The following is a 23048-nucleotide window of genomic DNA, read 5'->3' on the forward strand; positions in this document are numbered from 1 at the left end:
TTTTTCGGTACAGTTGCAAATAAGAAATGTGAGGTGAAAAAACCTGCCCACCTGGGTGTGTGCAGAGTAGGGTTCCCCTGTTCCAGTGCAGCTTAGGGTTAACGCTAATGCACTTGTGGTTCTTGTGTTTTGGTTCTTGTTGCAGACAGTTTGGTTTGACCTGCATCAGAGGCTAACAGACACTGATGGCACAGCCAGCGCAGTAAGTAGCATCTTTATGCCTGAGAGCCTGGTAGGGGGGTACTGTACGGCTGTGGCACTGTGGAGGAATCACTGCTCCACCCCTCTCTAGTCCTCACGAACCCCCATAGACACATCTCCATTCTAAGCTTCCAGCATGCACAGGGAATCATTGGCATCTTATATCCACCTCCTCTCCAGCAGAAAGCAGCGAACAAGATTACCTCAAATTTATTTCCCATTTCAATCATGTCTAAAAGTTGCTTTTCGTCTCCCTGCATGAAGAGCATGAGTGCATGTTATTTCTTTTTTGCTATCAATGTACCGTATTTAGATTCAGTGCTTCAGTTCAAAATATGACACTGCAACCTTAGGGCAAGCACACCGTCTGTTCATATTGTTGTCATAGCCTTATGCTTCCATATTAACAATTGCTAAACAATCTGGAATGTTTCCTGCAGTATAGTTAACTTCTTTATCTTTAAATCAAATAAAATGCTTACCCAAAAACTAAAAGACTCAAATGTTTATTTACAGTTTGTGTAGTCTTTGACAAGCATACTCTCCAAATGCCAAATGGTATTATGCTCTTATGACCTTTTTCTTGATTTTTTTTTACTAAAGAGGCCAAAGTTTCTCCATCTGGTTCTTGAAATAGATTATCCTAATATATACACTACCGGTCAAAAGTTTTAGAACACCTACTCATTCAAGGGTTTTTCTTTATTTGTACTATTTTCTACATTGTAGAATAATAGTGAAGACATCAAAACTATGGAATAACACATATGGAATCATGTAGCAACCAAAAAAGTGTTAAACAAATCAAAATATATGTTATATTTGAGATTCTTCAAATACCCACCATTTGCCTTGATGACAGATTTGCACACTCTTGGCATTCTCTCAACCAGCTTCACCTGTAATGCTTTTCCAACAGTCTTGAAGAAGTTCCCACATATGCTGAGCACATGTTGGCTGCTTTTCCTTCACTCTGCCGTCCGACTCGTCCCAAACCATCTCAATTGGGTTGAGCTCAGGGGATTGTGGAGGCCAGGTCATCTGATGCAGCACTCCATTACTCTCCTTCTTGCTAAAATAGCCCTTACACAGCCTGGAGGTGGGTTGGGTCATTGTCCTGTTGAAAACCAAATGATAGTCTAAGCCCAAACCAGATGGGATGGCGTATGCTGTGGTAGCCATGCTGGTTAAGTGTGCCTTGAATTCTAAATAAATCACAGACAGTGTCACCAGCAAAGCACCCCCACACCATAACACCTCCTCCTCCATGCTGTACGGTGGGAAATACACATGCAGAGATAATCCGTTCACCCACACCGCGTCTCACAAAGACACGGCGGTTGGAACCAAAAATCTCCAATTTGGACTCCAGACCAAAATACACATTTCCGCCGGTCTAATGTCCATTGCTCGTGTTTCTTGGACCAAGCAAGTCTCTTCTTCTTATTGGTGTCCTTTAGTAGTGGTTTCTTTGCAGAAATCCGACCATGAAGGCATGATTCACACAGTCTCCTCTGAACAGTTGATGTTGAGATGTGTCTGTTACTTGAACTCTGTGAAGCATTTATTTGGGCTGCAATTTCTGAGGCTGGTAACTCTAATGAACTTATCCTCTGCAGCACAGGTAATTCTGGGTCTTCAGTTCCTATGGCGGTCCTCATGAGAGCCAGTTTCATCATAGCGCTTGATGGTTTTTGCGACTGCACTTGAAAAAACGATCAAAGTTCTTGAAATGTTCCGTATTGACTGACCTTCATGTCTTAAAGTAATGATGGACTGTTGTTTCTCTTTGCTTATTTGAGTTGTTCTTGCCATAATAGGGTTATCTTCTGTATACCCCCCCTACCTTGTCACAAAACAACTGATTGGCTCAAATGCATTAAGAAGGAAAGAAATTCCACAAATTAACATTTAAGAAGGCACACCTGTTAATTGAAATGAATTCCAGGTGACTACCTCATGAAGCTGGTTGAGAGAATGCAAAGAGTGTGCAAAGCTGTCATCAAGGCAAAGGGTGGCTATTTGAAGAATCTCAAATATAAAATATAATTTGATTTCTTTAACACTTCTTTGGTTACCACATGATTCCATATGTGTTATTTCATAGTTTTGATGTCTTCACTATTATTCTACAATGTAGAAAATAGTACAAATAAAGAAAAACCCTTAAATTAGTAGGTGTTCTAAAACTTTTGACCGGTAGTGTATATTTATAAATCTCTCCCTCAGCAGCATGACTGTATGAGATGTGGAGGCAGTGGCCTGTAGAGCTGACAGTATGAGTATGATGGAGAGATGGCAGTTCACACAGGGACAATCAGAGGTCTGATGGCTCTGATGAAAAATACATGGGCTCGTGTCTTTAACTGAGCATCAGTGCAGCTCTCCTGCCTCTGCTCGCTCCTAGGGTCCTACTGCAGAAGTGCACTGGCTGCGCTTGATCTGAATCTGAACCAAGCCACCTGCATCCTGCCTCCAATTGCCTTCTGCCTTATTGATGCTTGAGGGATCCGAGCAAATTGAATCATTTATTTTCTCCCATTAATCTTGTTAGTGTCTAGAGCTATCATTTGCACCAACAAACAGGATTAGAGCAGGCTTCACCTGTCAGCTGGGCGGTCTGATTGGCATGGGGCTGCATCTGCGCTCGTGCGCCCAGAGCTCAATAGGGGGGCACATTAGTAGCCCTACGGGTATTCTTAAAGTGGGAGAGAAGACTGAACCTTTTGACCCACCGTACTCTCAGCAGGGTTTCTCTTAGTGCTGTGAACATTATTGTAAGTGAGCCATCCGCTCAGCATACGATCAAGAATAGAAAGATAGTGTCTAGAGTAATGTCTTTTGCAAAAGCATTCACAGCAGAGGTGCTAGAGTCATCCACATTTGAAATTCCTTTTTGTATGGCATTTTGATACTGATATGGTACAATTACTGTATGTGTATTATGCAGTGTTTCTTAATGCATATCACTCCCCCACAAAAACGGAATCATTCCAGTAATTTCCCCCTCCTCTCCAGCACCCACATATATGAGACTGGGGTCTGATTATTAGCTCTTTGATATGCCTTAGTTCCTATTTAATTACATGCTAGCTAATGATGCTCTGGCTTTTGTTTTCTTGCTGTTTTCGGAATTAGTTAAACATTCCCATTTTACATATTGATTGCCTTCTTGAGAAATTTCAAGGTATTGCACATGTTATCCTAGAGGGGGTGGCAATGTGGGGAAAATATTTGTTATTTACTTTTACATAAAATAAACACTCGGTAACGCTTGCAGCAACCTCATTACTGACACTGGTTTATCTGGTTTTACCGAGAGGAAAACCAAGGCCAGTCTATAGCCTAACCTGACAGAACAGAGCACACTTATTTTTTCCTTCCATTACCCAGTTCAGAGTGATATACTGTACCTGGGACAGACCAGTGCTGCAGACCTGAGTTATCTGACCTGACCTAGCCAGCACAATGGACATTGTGTATAGCACCGCTGGTACTTCTGACAGACCTATTTAATCCTGGGTGCAGTAGGGTAATAAACATTTTCATTCACTCTTCAGTTGTTTGGTCTAGAATGTGAAACTCAACAGCTATGTGGTGGTGGGTCGGAACATTGGAGGGAATGAGCTGTAGTTATTGCTCACTGTAGCCTTGTGGGAGTGACCAATGCTGAAACATACACTATCTCCATCGGGAGAGAGTCAGAGAGTGAATGCTTTGTTGCTCTCGCGTATCACTACACTACAGTGTGTATCTATTGTGTCAGCAGCTGAAGGGGTTAAGAATGCTGTTTCACAGTTGTTAATAGTCTCCTAGACCACACACAGCGTTATTTCAGATTGGCAGACCTGAATATTAATCACTGGCCCTTGTCGATGAGAGAGAGAGAGAGAGAGAGAGAGAGAGAGAGAGAGACGAGAGAGAGAGAGAGAGAGAGAGAGAGAGAGAAGAGAGATGAGAGAGAGAGAGAGAGAGAGAGAGAGAGAGAGAGAGAGAGAGAGAGAGAGAGAGAGAGAGAGAGAGAGAGAGAGAGAAGAGAGAGAGAGAGAGAGAGAGAGAGAGAGAGAGAGAGAGAGAGAGAGAGAGAGAGAGAGAGAGAGAGAGAGAGAGAGAGAGAGAGAGGAAGAGAGAGGAGAGAGAGAGAGAGAGAGAGAGAGAGAGAGAGAGAGAGAGAGAGAGAGAGAGAGAGAGAGAGAGAGAGAGAGAGAGAGAGAGAGAGAGAGAGAGAGAGAGAGAGAGAGAGAGAGAGAGAGAGAACTGCAGAAAGATATGTATGATTCCTTTATCAGCACTCCCCCCATTCTGTCTCCAAAACAGAGCCCTTTAAGTAAAGCTGAATATGTAAATACATGCGAATGCTTGTGAATAAATGAGTGAATGATTTACTGAGCTGGATTACAGTGAGGAATATTGATGGGGGAGCAGGGCTAGCTGAGGAAGGGGAGATGGGGGGGTATTCCCCAGATTCCATGGTAACGGTGCAATTTTGTGATTCCCCTCTGAGTTCTCGGCCTCCCCCATCTTCTTCCATACCCTATGGAGGATACATGCATACGGAGAGGAGAGGAGAGATTTTAATACTGGGCCATTAACGTGGCTTCTGATATCTTTATGGCAGGTCAAAATATTTCCTATCAAATAGGCTTATAGACTCAAGGACCTCTTGTGAAATGTCCCCATTTTCACAACCAGTAATGACGAGACTTTATGGATCTCCCCAGGAACAATTACTTTTTTATGGAAGCGCATGCTGAGATACACAGTTACCAGTTTTGTCTGAGCCACACGCTGCATTGTTAAAACCAACCTAGATGACAAATGAAAGGCACACAATTGAATCAACTTTAATTTAGCATGATGCTAAAAGCGGCCCTTAATTTGGGCCGCTTGGTAAATGCTGCATGTACCGTGGCAATAGTTTCTTTATTCCCCAGCTGGAATGGAAGAGGAAATGTAATAGTAGTGCTCTGGTTCGAGGTAGGATGGGTAATGTAGTGTTTCCTTAGAAGGTTCTGGGGGTTTGATGGGTAGTGTAGTGTTCCTGATTGAGTTTTGCGTTTATTATGTTTTTTGCCCAGTTATAGCCTGGACACAGAGGGGATGATAACTGTGGTTTTGAATGGTGCTGTCAGGCAGGACATTCTAATGGCTTCAATTAGTTTTTATTGCTCCCACCCACTGGAGTACCACATGTTGGACTCAGCTTCTAAATAATGAAGAAAAACAACCAATCGTAGATTGAAGCAGTTTGATTGCGTTGTCACAGTCCCTATGTCATCACATGAGAGCAATAATGTTAATGACATCATTTAAATTAATTGATGGTATAGCACTTACCCAATCACAATGACAGGAAAATATATAGGGTTGGAGCTGGAGCTAGGGTTAGGGTTAAGGCTAGGTTCTTGACCATAACCCTTAACCCTAACCTTAACATTGGTTTATTCTACTTTTATTCTACTTTTTATCCTACTTTCCTCTTTGGACTCCGCTTGGCTCTCCCTTTAACACAAGGTGCAGGAGACTGGCTTCTGGTAGCTCCGGTACAATTCAACCACTGGCTAAAACCCTGCAATTTTAAATGCCATATTTTTTGAAGAGATAATGGGTTACATCAAATAAAATCACATTTCACATGCGCCAAATACAACTGGTGGAGACTTTACAGTGAAATGCTTGCTTACGAACCCTTCCCAACGATGCAGAGTAAAAATATATATATATATAATAATAATAATAGTAACACAAAAATAATAAAATAAAATAAAAAGAATGGAGCTATGTACAGGGAGTACCAGTACCAGATCAATGTGCAGAGGTACGAGGTATTTGAGGTACAGTGCATTCGGAAAGTATTCAGACCCCTTGACTTTTTACACATTTTGTTACGTTACAGCCTTATTCTAAAACTGATTAAATTATTTATTTTGCTCATCAATGTACACACAATACCCCATAATGACAAAGCAAAAACTGGTTTTTAGAATTTTTGTCAAATTGATTAAAAAACAAACACAGAAATATCACATTTACATAAGAATTCAGACCCTTTACTCAGTACTTTGTTGAAGCACCTTTGGCAGCGATTACGGTCTTGAGTCTTCTTGGGTATGACGCTAAAAGCTTGGCACACCTGTATTTGGGGAGTTTCTCTCATTCTTCTCTGCAGATCCTCTCAAGCTGTGTCAGGTTGGATGGGGAGCGTCACTGCACAGCTATTTTCAGGTCTCTCCGGAGATGTTCGATCATGTTCAAGTCCGGGCTCTGGCTGGGCCACACAAGGACACTCAGAGACTTGTCCCAAAGCCACTCCTGCATTGTCTTGGCTGTGTGCTTAGGGTCGTTGTCCTGTTGGAAGGTAAACCTTCGCTCCAGTCTGAGGTCCTGAGCGCTCTGGAGCAGGTTTTCATCAAGGATCTCTCTCTACTTTGCTCCGTTCATCTTTCCCTCGATCCTGACTAGTCTACCAGTCCCTGCCGCTGAAAAACATCCCCACAGCATGATGCTACATTTACATTTACATTTACGTCATTTAGCAGACGCTCTTATCCAGAGCGACTTACAAATTGGTGCATTCACCTTATAGCCAGTGGGATAACCACTTTACAACTATAAAAAATTCTGTTTTTGGGGGGTGGGGTAGAAGGATTACTTGATCCTATCCCAGGTATTCCTTAAAGAGGTTACAGACATACAAAGGGTACTTGATGTATCTGTGTCGTGATCTAGTTTCGTACCAAGTACAAATCTGGTGGGAAAGTGTATGAATATCAAATATATAACTATTCCAATCTATTCCAGCTGGAGATAGCTGGCGTGGGGAGCGTGTAAGTGCATAAAGGCCATGCTTCACCGTAGGGATGGTGCCAAGTTTCCTCCAGATGTGACGCTTGGCATTCTGGCATTCAGGCCAAAGAGTTCAATCTTGGTTTCATCCGACCAGATAATCTTGTTTCTCATGGTCTGAGAGTCCTTTAGGTGCCTTTTGGCAAACTCCAAGTGGGCTGTCATGTGCCTTTTACTGTGGAGTGGCTTCCGTCTGGTCGCTCTACCATAAAGGCCTGATTGGTAGAGTGCTGCAAAGATGGTTGTCCTTCTGGAAGGTTGTCCCATCTCCACAGTGGAACTCTGGAGCTCTGTCAGAGTGACCATCAGGTTCTTGGTGACCTCGCTGACCAAGGCCCTTCTCCCTCGATTGCTCAGTTTGGCCAGGCAGCCAGCTCTAATCAAATCAAATCAAATGTTATTTGTCACATACATGTGTTTAGCAGATGTTATAGCAGGTGTAGCGAAATGCTTCTGCTTCTAGCTCCGACAGTGCAGTAATATCTAACAATTTCACAACATATACCCAATACACACAAAACTAGTAAGGAATGGGATTTAAGAATATATACATATATGGACAAGCAATGACAGAGCGACATGGACTAAGATACAGTAGAATATTATAGAATAGAATGCAGTATATATATATGAGATGAATAGTGCAAGATATGTAAACATTATTAAAGTGACTAGTGTTCCATTTCTTAAAGTGGCCAGTGATTTCAATAGGCAGCAGCAGCCTCTAATGGGCTAGTGATGGCTATTTAACAGTCTGATGGCCTTGAGATAGAAGCTGTTTTTCATTCTCTCAGTCCCAGCTTTGATGCACCTGTACTGACCTCGCCTTCTGGATTATAGCGGGGTGAACAGGCAGTGGCTCGGGTGCTTGATGTCCTTGATGATCTTTTTGGCCTTCCTGTGACATCGGGTGTTGTATGTATTTTGGAGGGCGGGTAGTTTGCCCACGGTAATGCATTCGACAGACCGCACCACCCTCTGGTGAGCCCTGCGGTTGTGGGCGGTGATACAGCCCGACAGGATGCTCTCAATTGTGCATCTGTAAAAGATTGTGAGGGTTTTAGGTGCTAAGCCGAATTTCTTCAGCCTCCTGAGGTGGACCATTTCAGTTTGTCGGTGATGTGTACGCCAAGGAATTTGAAGCTTTCCACCTTCTCCACTGCAGTCCCGTCGATGTGGATAGGGGAGTGCATCCTCTGCTGTTTCCTGAAGTCCACGATCATCTCCTTTGTTTTGTTGATGTTGAGTGAGAGGTTATTTTCCTGGCACCACACTCCCAGAGCCCTCACCTCCTCCCTGTAGGCGGTCTCGTCATTGTTGGTAATCAAGCCTACTACTGTTGTGTCATCTGCAAACTTGATGATTGAGTTAGAGGCGTGCTTGGCCACGCAGTCATGGGTGAACAAGGAGTACAGGAGGGGGCTGAGCACGCACCCTTGTGGGGCCCCAGTGTTGAGGATCAGCGAAGTGGAGATGTTGTTTCCTACCTTCAACACCTGGGGGCGGCCCGTCAGGAAGTCCAGGACCCAGTTGCACAGGGCAGGGTTCAGACCCAGGGCCTCGAGCTTAATGATGAGCTTGGAGGGTACTATGGTGTTGAATGCTGAGCTATAGTCAATGAACAGCATTCTTACATAGGTATTCCTCTTGTCCAGATGGGATAGGGCAGTGTGCAGTGTGATGACGATTGCATCGTCTGTGGATCTATTGGGGCGGTAAGCAAATTGAAGTGGGTCTAGGGTGACATGTAAGGTAGAGGTGATATGATCCTTGACTAGTCTCTCAAAGCACTTCATGATGACAGAGGTGAGTGCTACAGGGCGATAGTCATTTAGTTCAGTTACCTTTGCTTTCTTGGGTACAGGAACAATGGTGGCCATCTTGAAGCATGTGGGAACAGCAGACTGGGAAAGGGAGAGATTGAATATGTCCATAAACACACCAGCCAGCTGGTCTGCGCATGCTCTGAGGATGCGGCTAGGGATGCCGTCTGGGCCGGCAGCCTTGCAGGGGTTAACATGCTTAAATGTCTTAATCACGTTGGCCATGGAGAAGGAGAGGCCGCAGTCCTTGGTAGTGGGCCTCGTAAGTGGCACTGTGTTATCCTCAAAGCGGGCGAAGAAGGTGTTTAGCTTGTTTGGAAGTGAGATGTCGGTGTCGGCGACGTGGCTGGTTTTCTTTTTGTAGTCCGTGATTGTCTGTAGACCCTGCCGCATACGTCTCATGTCTGAGCCGTTGAATTGCGACTCCACTTTGTCTCTGCACTGATGTTTTGCCAGTTTAATTGCCTTGCGGAGTGAGTAGCTACACTGTTTGTATTCTGCCATATTCCCAGTCATCTTGCCATGGTTGAATGCGGTGGTTCACGCTTTTAGATTTGCGCGAATGCTGCCGTCTAGTTGATATGTTGATAGAACTTCGGCAGCCTAGTCCTCAAATTTGCTTTGTTAAAATTCTCGGCTACAATAAATGCAGCCTCAGGATATGTGGTTTCCAGTTTGCATAAAGTCCAGTGAAGTTCTTTGAGGGCCGTCGTGGTATTGGCTTGAGGGGGGATATACACGGCCGTGACTACAACCGAATAAAATTATCTTGGGAGATAATACGGTCTGCATTTGATTGTGAGATATTCTAGGTCGGGTGAACAGAAGGACTCGAGTTCCTGTATGTTACTACAATTACACCATGAGTCGTTAATCATGAAACACACACCTCCGCCCTTCTGCTTCCTGGAGAGATATTTATTCCTGTCTGCGCGATGAACTGAGAACCCATCTGGCTGGACCGATTTCGACAGAATATCCCAAGAGAGCCATGTTTCCGTGAAACAGAGTATGTTACAGGCCTTGATGTCTCTCTGGAAAGAAATCCTTGCCCGTAGTTCGTCGACTTTGTTAACCAAAGATTGAACATTAGCGAGTAGGATACTTGGAAGCGGTGGGTGGTGTGCGCGCCTCGTAAGTCGAACCAGCAGGCCGCTCCAAGTGCCTCTCCTCCGCCGGCGATGTTTTGGGTCAGCCGCTGGAATCAGTTCAGTTGCCCTGGGGAGAGAAAACAAAGGATCTGCTTCGGGAAAGTCGTATTCCTGGTCGTAATGCTGGTGAGTTACCGCCGCTCTGATATCCAATAGTTTTTCCCGGCTGTATGTAATGATGCAAAACACATAAAAAATACATAAAAAATACATAAAAAATACATAAAAATACATAAAAAAAACAAAATACTGCAAAGTTTCCTAAGAGCTAGTCGCGAGGCTAGGAAGAGTCTTGGTGGTTCCAAACTTCTTCCATTTAAGAATGATGGAGGCCACTGTGTTCTTGGGGACCTTCAATGCTGCAGAATGTTTTTAGTACCCTTCCCCAGATCTGTGCCTCGACACAATCCTGTCTCGGAGCTCTACAGATAATTCCTTCGACCTCATGGCTTGGTTTTTGCTCTGACATGCATTGTCAACTGTGGGACCTTTTATATAGACAGGTGTGTGCCTTTCCAAATCATGTCCAATCAATTGAATTTACCACAGTTGGACTCCAATCAAGTTGTAGAAACATCTCAAGGATGATCAATGGAAAAAGGTTGCACCTGAGCTCAATTTCAAGTCTCAAAGCAAAGGGTCTAAATACTTTTGTAAATAAGGTATTTCTGTTTTTTATTTTTAATACATTTGCAAAACATTCTAAAAACCTGTTTTCGCTTTGTCATTATGGAGTATTGTGTGTAGATTGATGAGGAAAACATTTCATTTAATCCATTTTAGAATATGCCTGTAACGTAACAAAATGTGGAAAAAGTCAAGGGGTCTGAATACTTTCCTATTGCACTATGTACATGAAGGCAGGGTAAAGTGACTAGGCATCAGAATAGATAATAAGAGTAAAATAAAGAACAGAGTAGGAGCAGCGAATGATGAGTATAAAAGTGTGTGTGTGAGTGTGCGTGTATGTATGTGTGTTTGTGTTGTCGGTATAGTTTGTGTGTGTGTGTGTGTGTGTGTGTGTAGTGTAAGTAAATGTGGGTTTTGTGTGGGAGTGTCAATGTAGTGTGTGTGTGAGTGAGGGTGTATATTGTGTGTATATACAGTGCCTTCAGAGAGTATTCACACCCCTTGACTTTTTCCACATTTTGTTGTGTTACAAAGTGGGGTTAAAATTGATTTAATTGTATTTTTTGGGGGTCAACAATCTACACAAAATACTAAGTGGAATAATTGTATTTTATATTTTTAAACTAATGAAATATAAAACACTAACTGATTAGTATAAAAAACACTAATAGATATACCCCATGAGTCACTACATCATCACCTTTGGCAGCGATTGCAGCTGTGAGTCTTTTTGGGTAAGTCTCTAAGAGCTTTGCACACCTTGATTGTACAACATTTGCACATTATTCTTTGTTAAATTCTTCAAGCTCTGCCAAGTAGGTTGTTGATCATTGCTAGACAGCCATGTTCAAGTCTTGCCATCGATTTTCAAGCTGACTTAAGTCAAAAACTCTAACTAGGCCACTCAGGAAAATTCAATGTCGTCTTGGTAAGCAACTCCAGTGTATATTTGGCCTTGTGTTTTAGGTTATTGTCCTGCTGAAGGGTGAATTTGTCTCCCAGTGTCTGTTGGAAAGCAGACTGAACCAGGTTTTCCTCTAGGATTTTGCCTGTGCTTAGCTCTATTCCGTTTCTTTTTATCATAAAAAAACTCCCTAGTACTCAGTGATTTGTTATGCTGGATTTGCCCCAAACATAACGCTTTGTATTCAGGACATAAAGTTAATTTCTTTGCCACATTTTTTGCAGTTTTCCTTTGGTGCGTTATTGCAAATAGGATTCATGTTTTGGAATAATTGTATTCTGTGCAGGCTTCCTTCTTTTCACTCTGTCATTTAGGTTAGTATTGTGAGTAACTAAAATGTTGTTGATCCAAACTCAGTTTTCTCCTATCACAGCCATTAAACTCTTTAACAGTTTTAAAGTCACAATTGGCCTCATGGTGAAATCCCTGAGCGGTTTCCTTCCTCTCTAGCAACTGAGTTAGGAAGGACGCCTGTATCTTTGTAGTGACTGGGTGTATTGATACACCATCCAAAGTGTAATTAATAACTTCGCTCAAACGGATATTAAGTGTCTGCTTTAAAAATAAAAAAAATCTACCAATGGGTTCCCTTCTTTGCGAGGCATTTAAAAACCTACCTGGTCTTTGTGGTTGAATCTGTGTTTGAAATTCACTGCTCGACTGAGGGACCTTACAGATAATTGTATGTGTGGGGTACAGAGATGAGGTAGTCATTAACAAATCATGTTAAACACTATTATTGCAGTTCATGCAACTTATTATGTGACTTGTTAAGCACAATTTTACTCCTGAACTTATTTAGGCTTGCCATAACAAAGAGATGAAGGCACTTTATATTAAATGTATTTATTAGACTGTTAGAATGCATTGGCTCAGAACAGGATAGCTAGATGCCCAGCTTTTCTAGTGTTAATATACTACATGACCAAAAGTATGTGGACACCTGCTCGTCGAACATCTCATTCCAAAATCATGGGCATTAATATTGAGTTGGTCCCCCCCTTTGCTGACATAACAGCCTCCACTCTCCTGGGAAGGCTTTCCACTAGATGTTGGAACATTGCTGAGGGAACTTGCTTCCATTCAGCCACAAGAGCATTAGTGAGGTCGGGCACCGATGTTGGGCGATTAGGCCTGGCTCGCAGTCTGCATTCCAATTGATCCCAAAGGTGTTCGATGGGTTTGAGGTCAGGGCTCTGTGCAGGCCAGACAAGTTCCTCCACACCGATCTCAACAAGCCATTTCTGTATGGACCTCGCTTTGTGCACGGGGGCATTGTCATGCTGAAACAGGAAAGGGCCTTCTCCAAACTGTTGCCACAAAGTTGGAACCACAGAATCGTCTAGAATGTCATTGTATGCTGTAGCGTTAAGATTTCCTTTCACTGGAACTAAGGGGCCTAGCCCGAACCATGAAAAACAGCCCCAGACCATTATTAATCCTCCACCAAACTTTACAGTTGGCACTATGCATTGGGGCAGGTAGCTTTCCCCTGGCATCCGCCAAACCCAGATTCGTCCGTCAGACTGCCAGATGAAGCGTGATTCATCACTCCAGAGAACGCGTTTCCACTGCTCCGGAATCCAATGGCGGCGAGCTTTACACCACTCCAGCCGATGCTTGGCATTGTGCATGGTGATCTTAGGCTTGTGTGCGGCTGCTCGGCCATGGAAACCCATTTCATGACGCTCCCGACGAACAGTTCTTGTGCTGACATTGCTTCCAGAGGCAGTTTGGAACTCGGTAGTGAGTGTTGCAACCGAGAACAGATGATTTTTACGCGTTACGCACTTCAGCACTCGCCGATCCCGTTCTGTGAGCTTGTGTGGCCAACCACTTCGCAGCTGAGCTGTTGTTGCTCCTTGACGTTTCAACTTCACAATAACGCCACTTACAGTTGACCGGGGCAGCTCTAGCAGGGCAGAAATTTGACGAACTGACTTGTTGGAAAGGTGGCATCCTATGACGGTGCCCCGTTGAATGTCACTGAGCTCTTATGTAAGGCCTTTCTTCTGCCAAAGTTTGTCTATGGAGATTGCATGGCTGTGTGCTCGATTTTATACACCTGTCAGCAACGAGTGGGGCTGAAATAGTCGAATCCACTAATTTGAAGGGGTGTCCACATACTTTTGTATATATGTAGTGTAGTAGGAGTAGAGAAACACGTGATTTTGTATGACGCCGACAAAGATCCACCAAAAAAAAGGACCATATGCATTTCAGGTAAAATAACAACGCAATGTTCATATCCCAAGACAAATTAGCTAGCAAAATAGCTAGCTAAATGTACATGAAAGTTTCATGTGTGTTTGATATGCCCCCAAATTAATATAGTTGTTTCACAGTTGGTTTTGATATTTTAACCTGCATGTCATGATCTCGTCTGGTGTGGATGCGTGGCCAGTGTAGTCATTATGTAAGGGATGTGCCAAAACATCTTGATATAGGGGAGGCACATGCAAGCAGATGAGGAAATTTGACTAGGATGGAAGAAATACATTTTTACATTTACATTTTTGTAATTTAGCAGACGCTCTTATCCAGAGCGACTTACAGGTAGTGCATTCATCTTAAGATAGTTAAGTGAGTGAAAAAGGAAAATGGTTGCAGATGCCAGAGCCCATGTGTCTGCGAGCAGGAGTTGTGACAGAGAGAGTTTTCAATTTTGTTCAGATATGGGATATACGTTTAAAAATCAATTTCAAATATAGTCTATTTATTTATTGTCATATCATGATGGAACGGTCCCCTACCCTATACCCTAGACACCCACCTGAGCGACCCACACACTAAGGAGGTCCTTATCTGTTTTATAGGCCTACTGCAAGTAGCCTATATGCAGCCAAGGCAAAAAGATAAACACGGTCAGAGACCCACGGAAGCAGCACCGCCCCCCCAACAAAGCCAAATCCCCCAGGTGGGTGACCATAGATTTTTCTATTAATAATGTAAAGTTAACAGCTGTACAGAAAGACTCATGTGAAGGCCAAATTACAGAGGAGGAACTTCTTAATGCAATTAAAGCCTTTTAAGTCCGGGAAAACTCCAAGGCTGGATGGCATACCAGTTGAGGTATATGAAACCATTTTTGATTTACTCAGAGGACCGTTATTAGCATGTTTTAACCACTCCTATAAAAATGGTAGATTATAAAGTACTCAACAAGAAGGTCTGATTTCACTATTACTGAAACAGGACCCAAGTGGTAAATATAAAGATCCAGTCCATTTTAAAAAATGGAGGCCACTTACACTTCAGTGTTGTGACGCAAAAATTCTAGCTAAATGCATAGCGCATAGAATTTAAAAGGTATTGTCGGATATTATTCATCCTAATCAGACAGGTTTTTTTACATGGACGATAAATTGGAGATAATATAAGACAATTACTGGAAACAATAGAACACTATGACAAATCTGGGAAACCAGGCCTGGTATTCATAGCTGACTTTGAAAAGGCTTTTGATAAAGTACGACTGGAATCTATATATAAATGCCTGGAATATTTCAATTTTGGAGAATCTCTTATACAATGGGTTAAAGTTATGTATAGTAACCCTAGGTGTAAAATAGTAAATTATGGCTACTTCTCAGAAAGTATTAAACTGTCAAGAGGAGTAAAACACGGTTGTCCACTATCGGCATATCTATTTATTATGGCCATAGAAATGTTAGCTATTAAAATAAGATCCAACAATAATATCAAGGGGCTAGAAATCCAGGGCTTAAAAATAAAGGTGTCACGCTGATGATTCACAATTTGGATACCTCCATAGCCTCATAGAGGATCTAGATAATTTTTCTAACCTCTCTGGATTACAACCAAATTATGATGTGTACTATATTATTTATTGGATCACTAAAAAATACAACTTTTATATTACTGTGTAGTTTACCAATAAAATGGTCTGACGGCGAGGTGGACAAACTTGGTATTCATATCCCGAAATAAATAAATTATCTCACTACAATACATTTTAATAGAAAGTTAGCAGAAATAGATAAGATCTTGCTACCATTGAAAGGAAAATACCTGTCTATTTGTGGAAAAATCACCCTGATTAACTCTTTAGTCATATCCCAGTTTACCTATTTGCTTATGGCCCTACCTACACCTAACAACTTGTTTTTTAAATTATATGAGCAAAAAATATTCCATTTTATTTTGGAATGGCAAGCCAGACAAAATTAAACAGGCATATTTATATAATGAATATGAATTCGGAGGGCAGAAATGATTAAATATTAAAGCATTAGACCCCTCACCAAAGGCTTCAGTCATACAAAAACTATACTTAAATCCGAAATGGTTCTCTAGCAGATTAGTAAGAATGGCTCACCCCGTGTTCAAGAATGGCCTTTTCCCCTTCATTCAGATTACAACCTCTCACTTTCGGTTATTTGAAAATGAAATAATCTCCAAGATATAGCTATTTTTAAAACAAGCCATAGAAAGTTGGTTGCAATTTCAGTTTAATCCACCAGAAAAGACAGAACAGATATTACAACAAATATTAAGGTTAAACTCAAATATACTAATTGATTTAAAAAAAACATGATTTTTGTAGGAAATTTTTTTAAATGGTATAATCTTTGAAAATGATATCATAAATAGGACTGGTGGAGTTGTCACACATGCAGCTAACAAAAATATATGCAAATGTCTGCTCTATCCAAAATTACAACCAACTAATTGCAGCATTACTGCAAAAATGGAAGAGGCAAGTGGAAGAGGGAGAAAGTAAGGAACTTGTCTGTCGGACCTGCATTAAAGATCAAAATTGGTTAAAGAAAATTGTGATAAATAAAAAAGTATACCAGTTTCATTTTTTACAGCTGTGCCATACAGCTTGCAAAATAATTGGGAGAGATTTTTGATGTACCGATTCCATGGCACATGTTTTATGAACTGATACACAAAACGACGCCAGATTCAAAACTTTTTCAATTTAAATTATTATTATTATTTCAACCAATATAATGTTATATATATGGGGGATACAACAATCCCAGTGCTGCAGATTTTGCTGCGAAGAGACAGAATCATTAGATCATTTGTTTTGGTACTGTCCATATACAGTGGGGAAGTATTTGATACACTGCCGATTTTGCAGGTTTTTCTACTTACAAACCATGTAGAGGTCTGTAATTTGTATCATAGGTACACTTCAACTGTGAGAGACGGAATCTAAAACAAAAATCCAGAAAATCACATTGTATGATTTTTAAGTAATTAATTTGCATTTTATTGCATGACATAAGTATTTGATACACCAGAAAAGCAGAACTTAATACAGAAACCTTTGTTTGCAATTACAGAGATCATACGTTTCCTGTAGGTCTTGACCAGCTTTGCACACACTGCAGCAGGGATTTTGGCCCACTCCTCCATACAGACCTTCTCCAGATCCTTCAGGTTTCGGGGCTGTCGCTGGGCAATACAGACTTTCAGCTCCCTCCAAATATTTTCTATTGGGTTCAGGTCTGGAGACTGGCTAGGCCACTCTAGGACCTTGAGATGCTTCTTACGGAGCCACTCCTTAGTTGCCCTGGCTGTGTGTTTCGGTTCGTTGTCATGCTGGAAGACCCAGCCACGACCCATCTTCAATGCTCTTACTGAGGGAAGGAGGTTGTTGGCCAAGATCTCGCGAAACATGGCCCCATCCATCCTCCCCTCAATACGGTGCAGTCATCCTGTCCCCTTTGCAGAAAAGCATCCCCAAAGAATGATGTTTCCACCTCCATGCTTCACGGTTGGGATGGTGTTCTTGGGGTTGTACTCATCCTTCTTCTTCCTCCAAACAGGGCGAGTGGAGTTTAGACCAAAAAGCTCTATTTCTGTCTCATCAGACCACATGACCTTCTCCCATTCCTCCTCTGGATCATCCAGATGATCATTGGCAAACTTCAGACGGGCCTGGACATGCGCTGGCTTGAGCAGGGGGACCTTGCGTGTGCTGCAGGATTTTAATCCATGACGGCGTAGTGTGTTACTAATGGTTTTCTTTGAGACTGTGGTCCCAGCTCTCTTCAGGTCATTGACCAGGTCCTGCCGTGTAGTTCTGGGCTGATCCCTCACCTTCCTCATGATCATTGATGCCCAACGAGGTGAGATCTTGCATGGAGCCCCAGACCGAGGGTGATTGACCGTCATCTTGAAATTCTTCAATTTTCTAATATTGCGCCAACAGTTGTTGCCTTCTCACCAAGCTGCTTGCCTATTGTCCTGTAGCCCATCCCAGCCTTGTGCTGGTCTACAATTTTATCCCTGATGTCCTTACACAGCTCTCTGAACTTGGCCATTGTGGAGAGGTTGGAGTCTGTTTGATTGAGTGTGTGGACAGGTGTCTTTTATACAGGTAACGAGTTCAAACAGGTGCAGTTAATAAAGGTAATGAGTGGAGAACAGGGGGGCTTCTTAAAGAAAAACTAACAGGTCTGTGAGAGCCGGAATTCTTACTGGTTGGTAGGTGATCAAATACTTATGTCATGCAATACAATGCAAATTAATTACTTAAAAATCATACAATGTGATTTTCTGGATTTTTGTTTTAGATTCCGTCTCTCACAGTTGACGTGTACCTATGATAAAAATTACAGACCTCTACATGCTTTGTAAGTAGGAAAACCTGCAAAATCGGCAGTGTATTAAATACTTGTTCTCCCCACTGTATACAGTGCCTTGCATTTGAGACATTTTACATTTTAGTCATTTAGCAGACGCTCTTATCCAGAGCGACAGTTAGTGAATACATATTTTTTATACTGGCCCCCCGTGGGAATCGATCCCACAACCCTGGCGTTGCAAACGCCATGCTCTATCAACTGAGCTACATCCCTGCCGGCCATTCCCTCCCCTACCCTGGACGACGCTGGGCCAATTGTGCGCCGCCCATGAGTCTCCCGGTCGCGGCCGGCTGCGACAGAGCCTGGATTCGAACCAGGATCTCTAGTGGCACAGTTAGCACTGCGATGCAGTGCCTTAGACCACTGCGCCACTTGCAAAAGTATTCATCCCTCTTGGTGTTTTTCCTATTTGTTGCATTACAACCTGTAATTTAAATGAATTTTTATTTGGATTTCATATAATGGACATACACAAAATAGTCCAAATTGATGACGTGAAATTAAAAAAATAACTTGTTAAAAACAATTCTAAAAAATAAATAACGGAAAACTGGTGCGTGCATATGTATTCACCCCCTTTGCTATGAAGCCCCTAAATAAGATCTGGTGCAACCAATTACCTTCAGAAGTCACATAATTAGTTAAATAAAGTGCACCTGTGTGCAATCTGTGTCACATGATCTCAGTATATATACACCTGTTCTGAAAGGCCCCAGAGTCTGCAGCACCACTATGCAAGGGGCACCACCATGAAGACCAAGGAGCTCTCCAAACAGGTCAGGGACAAAGTTGTGGAGAAGTACAGATCAGGGTTGGGTTCTAAAAAAAATCAGAAACTCTGAACATCCCACAGAGCACCATTAAATCTATTATTAAAAAATGGAAAGAATATGGCACCACAACAAACCTGCCAAGAGAGGGCCGCCCACCAAAACTCACGGACCAGGCAAGGAGGGCATTAATCAGAGAGGCAACAAAGAGACCAAAGATAACCCTGAAGGAGCTGCAAAGCTCCACAGTGGAGATTGGAGTATCTGTCCATAGGACCACTTTAAGCCGTACACTCCACAGAGCTTGGCTTTACGGAAGAGTGGCCAGAAAAAAGCCATTGCTTAAAGAAAAAAATAAGCAAACACGTTTGGTGTTCGCCAAAAGGCATGTGGGAGACTCCCCAAACAAATGGAAGAAGATACTCTGGTCAGATGAGACTAAAATTGAGCTTTTTGGCCATCAAGGAAAACGCTATGTCTGGCGCAAACCCAACACCTCTCATCACCCCGAGAACACCATCCCCACAGTGAAGCATGGTGGTGGCAGCATCATGCTGTGGGGATGTTTTTCATTGGCAGAGACTGGGAAACTGCTCAGAATTGAAGGAATGATGGATGGTGCTAAATACAGGGAAATTCTTGAGGGAAACCTGTTTCAGTCTTCCAAAGATTTGAGACTGGGATGGCGGTTCACCTTCCAGCAGGACAATGACCCTAAGTATACTGCTAAAGCAACACTCAAGTGGTTTAAGGGGAAACATTTAAATGTCTTGGAATGGCCTAGTCAAAGCCCAGACCTCAATCCAATTGAGAATCTGTGGTATGACTTAAAGATTGCTGTACACCAGCGGAACCCATCCAACTTGAAGGAGCTGGAGCAGTTTTGCCTTGAAGAATGGGCAGAAATCCCAGTGGCTAGATGTGCCAAGCTTATAGAGACATACCCCAAGAGACTTGTAGCTGTAATTGCTGCAAAAGGTGGCTCTACAAAGTATTGACTTTGGGGGGGGTGAATAATTATGCACGCTCACGTTTTTATTTTTATTTTGTCAAAATAGGAAAAATGCCAAGGTGGGTGAATACTTTCACAAGCCACTGTAGCTTGTTTTTGGTCGCAGGATCAGGAATTGCTGAAGAATTGCAACATTTACCTCGAGTTAACTCTGCAAATAGCACTGCTGGGTGATTTGAAAAGTCATTGTCAATCAATCAATAATATAATAATACTCTTAGCAATAATGTTTATCTTTAGTTTACAATCTGTAGAAACTATGAGAATAGAAAGTTTCAGAACTTTTGTGAAACATCACAGCACAGTTGAAAAATATATGGCAAATAGAAATCAAAACTGGATGGTGTTCAGTGATAGATGGGAGGGGTTGAGGGTAGCTGAAGGATGGGACTAAAACAAAAACAAAAAGATAACTAATGTAAAATATACTGTGTCCGTAAAATGTATATAGCATGTATAAGCTGGAAGTAGAAGCCTAAGTGTTGTTGTCCATTAGTTTACTCCAATTAGAGGAGGGGTGGTAGGGTTAGGTGAAAACAATAAAGGAAAAAAATATACAGTATAATATATGTATATATATATATATATATATATATATATATATATATATATATATACATATATATACATACATACATACAGTGGGGAGAACAAGTATTTGATACACTGCCGATTTTGCAGGTTTTTCTACTTACAAACCATGTAGAGGTCTGTAATTTTTATCATAGGTACACTTCAACGGTGAGAGACGGAATCTAAAACAAAAATCCAGAAAATCACATTGTATGATTTTTAAGTAATTAATTTGCATTTTATTGCATGACATAACTATTTGATCACCTACCAACCAGTAAGAATTCCGGCTCTCACAGACCTGTTAGTTTTTCTTTAAGAAGCCCCCCTGTTCTCCACTCATTACCTGTATTAACTGCACCTGTTTGAACTCGTTACCTGTATAAAAGACACCTGTCCACACACTCAATCAAACAGACTCCAACCTCTCCACAATGGCCAAGACCAGAGAGCTGTGTAAGGACATCAGGGATAAAATTGTAGGCCTGCACAAGGCTGGGATGGGCTACAGGACAATAGGCAAGCAGCTTGGTGAGAAGGCAACAACTGTTGGCGCAATTATTAGAAAATGGAAGAAGTTCAAGATGACGGTCAATCACCCTCGGTCTGAGGCTCCAAGATCTCACCTCGTGTGGCATCAATGATCATGAGGAAGGTGAGGGATCAGCCCAGAACTACACGGCAGGACCTGGTCAATGACCTGAAGAGAGCTGGGACCACAGTCTCAAAGAAAACCATTAGTAACACACTACGCCGTCATGGATTAAAATCCTGCAGCGCACGCAAGGTCCCCCTGCTCAAGCCAGCGCATGTCCAGGCCCGTCTGAAGTTTGCCAATGACCATCTGGATGATCCAGAGGAGGAATGGGAGAAGGTCATGTGGTCTGATGAGACAAAAAGAGAGCTTTTTGGTCTAAACTCCACTCGCCATGTTTGGAGGAAGAAGAAGGATGAGTACAACCCCAAGAACACCATCCCAACCGTGAAGCATGGATGTGGAAACATCATTCTTTGGGGATGCTTTTCTGAAAAGGGGACAGGACGACTGCACCGTATTGAGGGGAGGATGGATGGGGCCTTGTATCGTGAGATCTTGGCCAACAACCTCCTTCCCTCAGTAAGAGCATTGAAGATGGGTCGTGGCTGGGTCTTCCAGCATGACAACGACTCGAAACACACAGCCAGGGCAACTAAGGAGTGGCTCCGTAAGAAGCATCTCAAGGTCCTGGAGTGGCCTAGCCAGTCTCCAGACCTGAACCCAATAGAAAATCTTTGGAGGGAGCTGAAAGTCCGTATTGCCCAGCGACAGCCCCGAAACCTGAAGGATCTGGAGAAGGTCTGTATGGAGGAGTGGGCCAAAATCCCTGCAAAGGTTTCTGTAACAAATATTAAGTTCTGCTTTTCTGATGTATCAAATACTTATGTCATGCAATAAAATGTAAAAATTAATTACTTAAAAATCATACAATGTGATTTTCTGGATTTTTGTTTTAGATTCCGTCTCTCACAGTTGAAGTGTACCTATGATAAAAATGACAGACCTCTACATGCTTTGTAAGTAGGAAAACCTGCAAAATCGGCAGTGTATCAAATACTTGACTAAAAAGTATTTAGTCAGCCACCAATTGTGCAAGTTCTCCCACTTAAAAAGATGAGAGAGGCCTGTAATTTTCTTCATAGGTACACGTCAACTATGACGGACAAATTGAGATTTTTTTTCTCCAGAAAATCACATTGTAGGATTTTTTATGAATTTATTTGCAAATTATGGTGGAAAATAAGTATTTGGTCACCTACAAACAAGCAAGATTTCTGGCTCTCACAGACCTGTAACTTCTTCTTTAAGAGGCTCCTCTGTCCTCCACTCGTTACCTGTATTAATGGCACCTGTTTGAACTTGTTATCAGTATAAAAGACACCTGTCCACAACCTCAAACAGTCACACTCCAAACTCCACTATGGCCAAGACCAAAGAGCTGTCAAAGGACACCAGAAACAAAATTGTAGACCTGCACCAGGCTGGGAAGACTGAATCTGCAAGAGGTAAGCAGCTTGGTTTGAAGAAATCAACTGTGGGAGCAATTATTAGGAAATGGAAGACATACAAGACCACTGACAATCTCCCTCGATCTGGGGCTCCACGCAAGACCTCACCCCGTGGGGTCAAAATGATCACAAGAACGGTGAGCAAAAATCCCAGAACCACACGGGGGGACCTAGTGAATGACCTGCAGAAAGCTGGGACCAAAGTAACAAAGCCTACCATCAGTAACACACTACGCCGCCAGGGACTCAAATCCTGCAGTGCCAGACGTGTCCCCCTGCTTAAGCCAGTACATGTCCAGGCCCGTCTGAAGTTTGCTAGAGTGCATTTGGATGATCCAGAAGAGGATTGGGAGAATGTCATATGGTCATATGAAACCAAAATATAACTTTTTGGTAAAAACTCAAC

General features: G+C 42.3%; 1 protein-coding gene across 1 annotated transcript in view; it reads left to right on the forward strand.

The window, feature by feature from the left end:
- Positions 1–23048, forward strand: part of necab2 (N-terminal EF-hand calcium binding protein 2) — a gene marked incomplete at its 5' end in the record, with an annotated part of 169635 nt that overhangs the window by 128266 nt on the left and 18321 nt on the right. Inside the window, one exon of the mRNA XM_084171902.1 lies at positions 146–202. Within this exon, the coding sequence (XP_084028028.1) occupies positions 146–202 (57 nt within the window). The remainder of the gene's footprint in view (positions 1–145; positions 203–23048) is intronic.

Source organism: Coregonus lavaretus (assembly GCF_964263955.1).
Source record: "Coregonus lavaretus genome assembly, chromosome: 11".
NCBI classification, from domain to species: Eukaryota; Metazoa; Chordata; class Actinopteri; order Salmoniformes; family Salmonidae; genus Coregonus; species Coregonus lavaretus.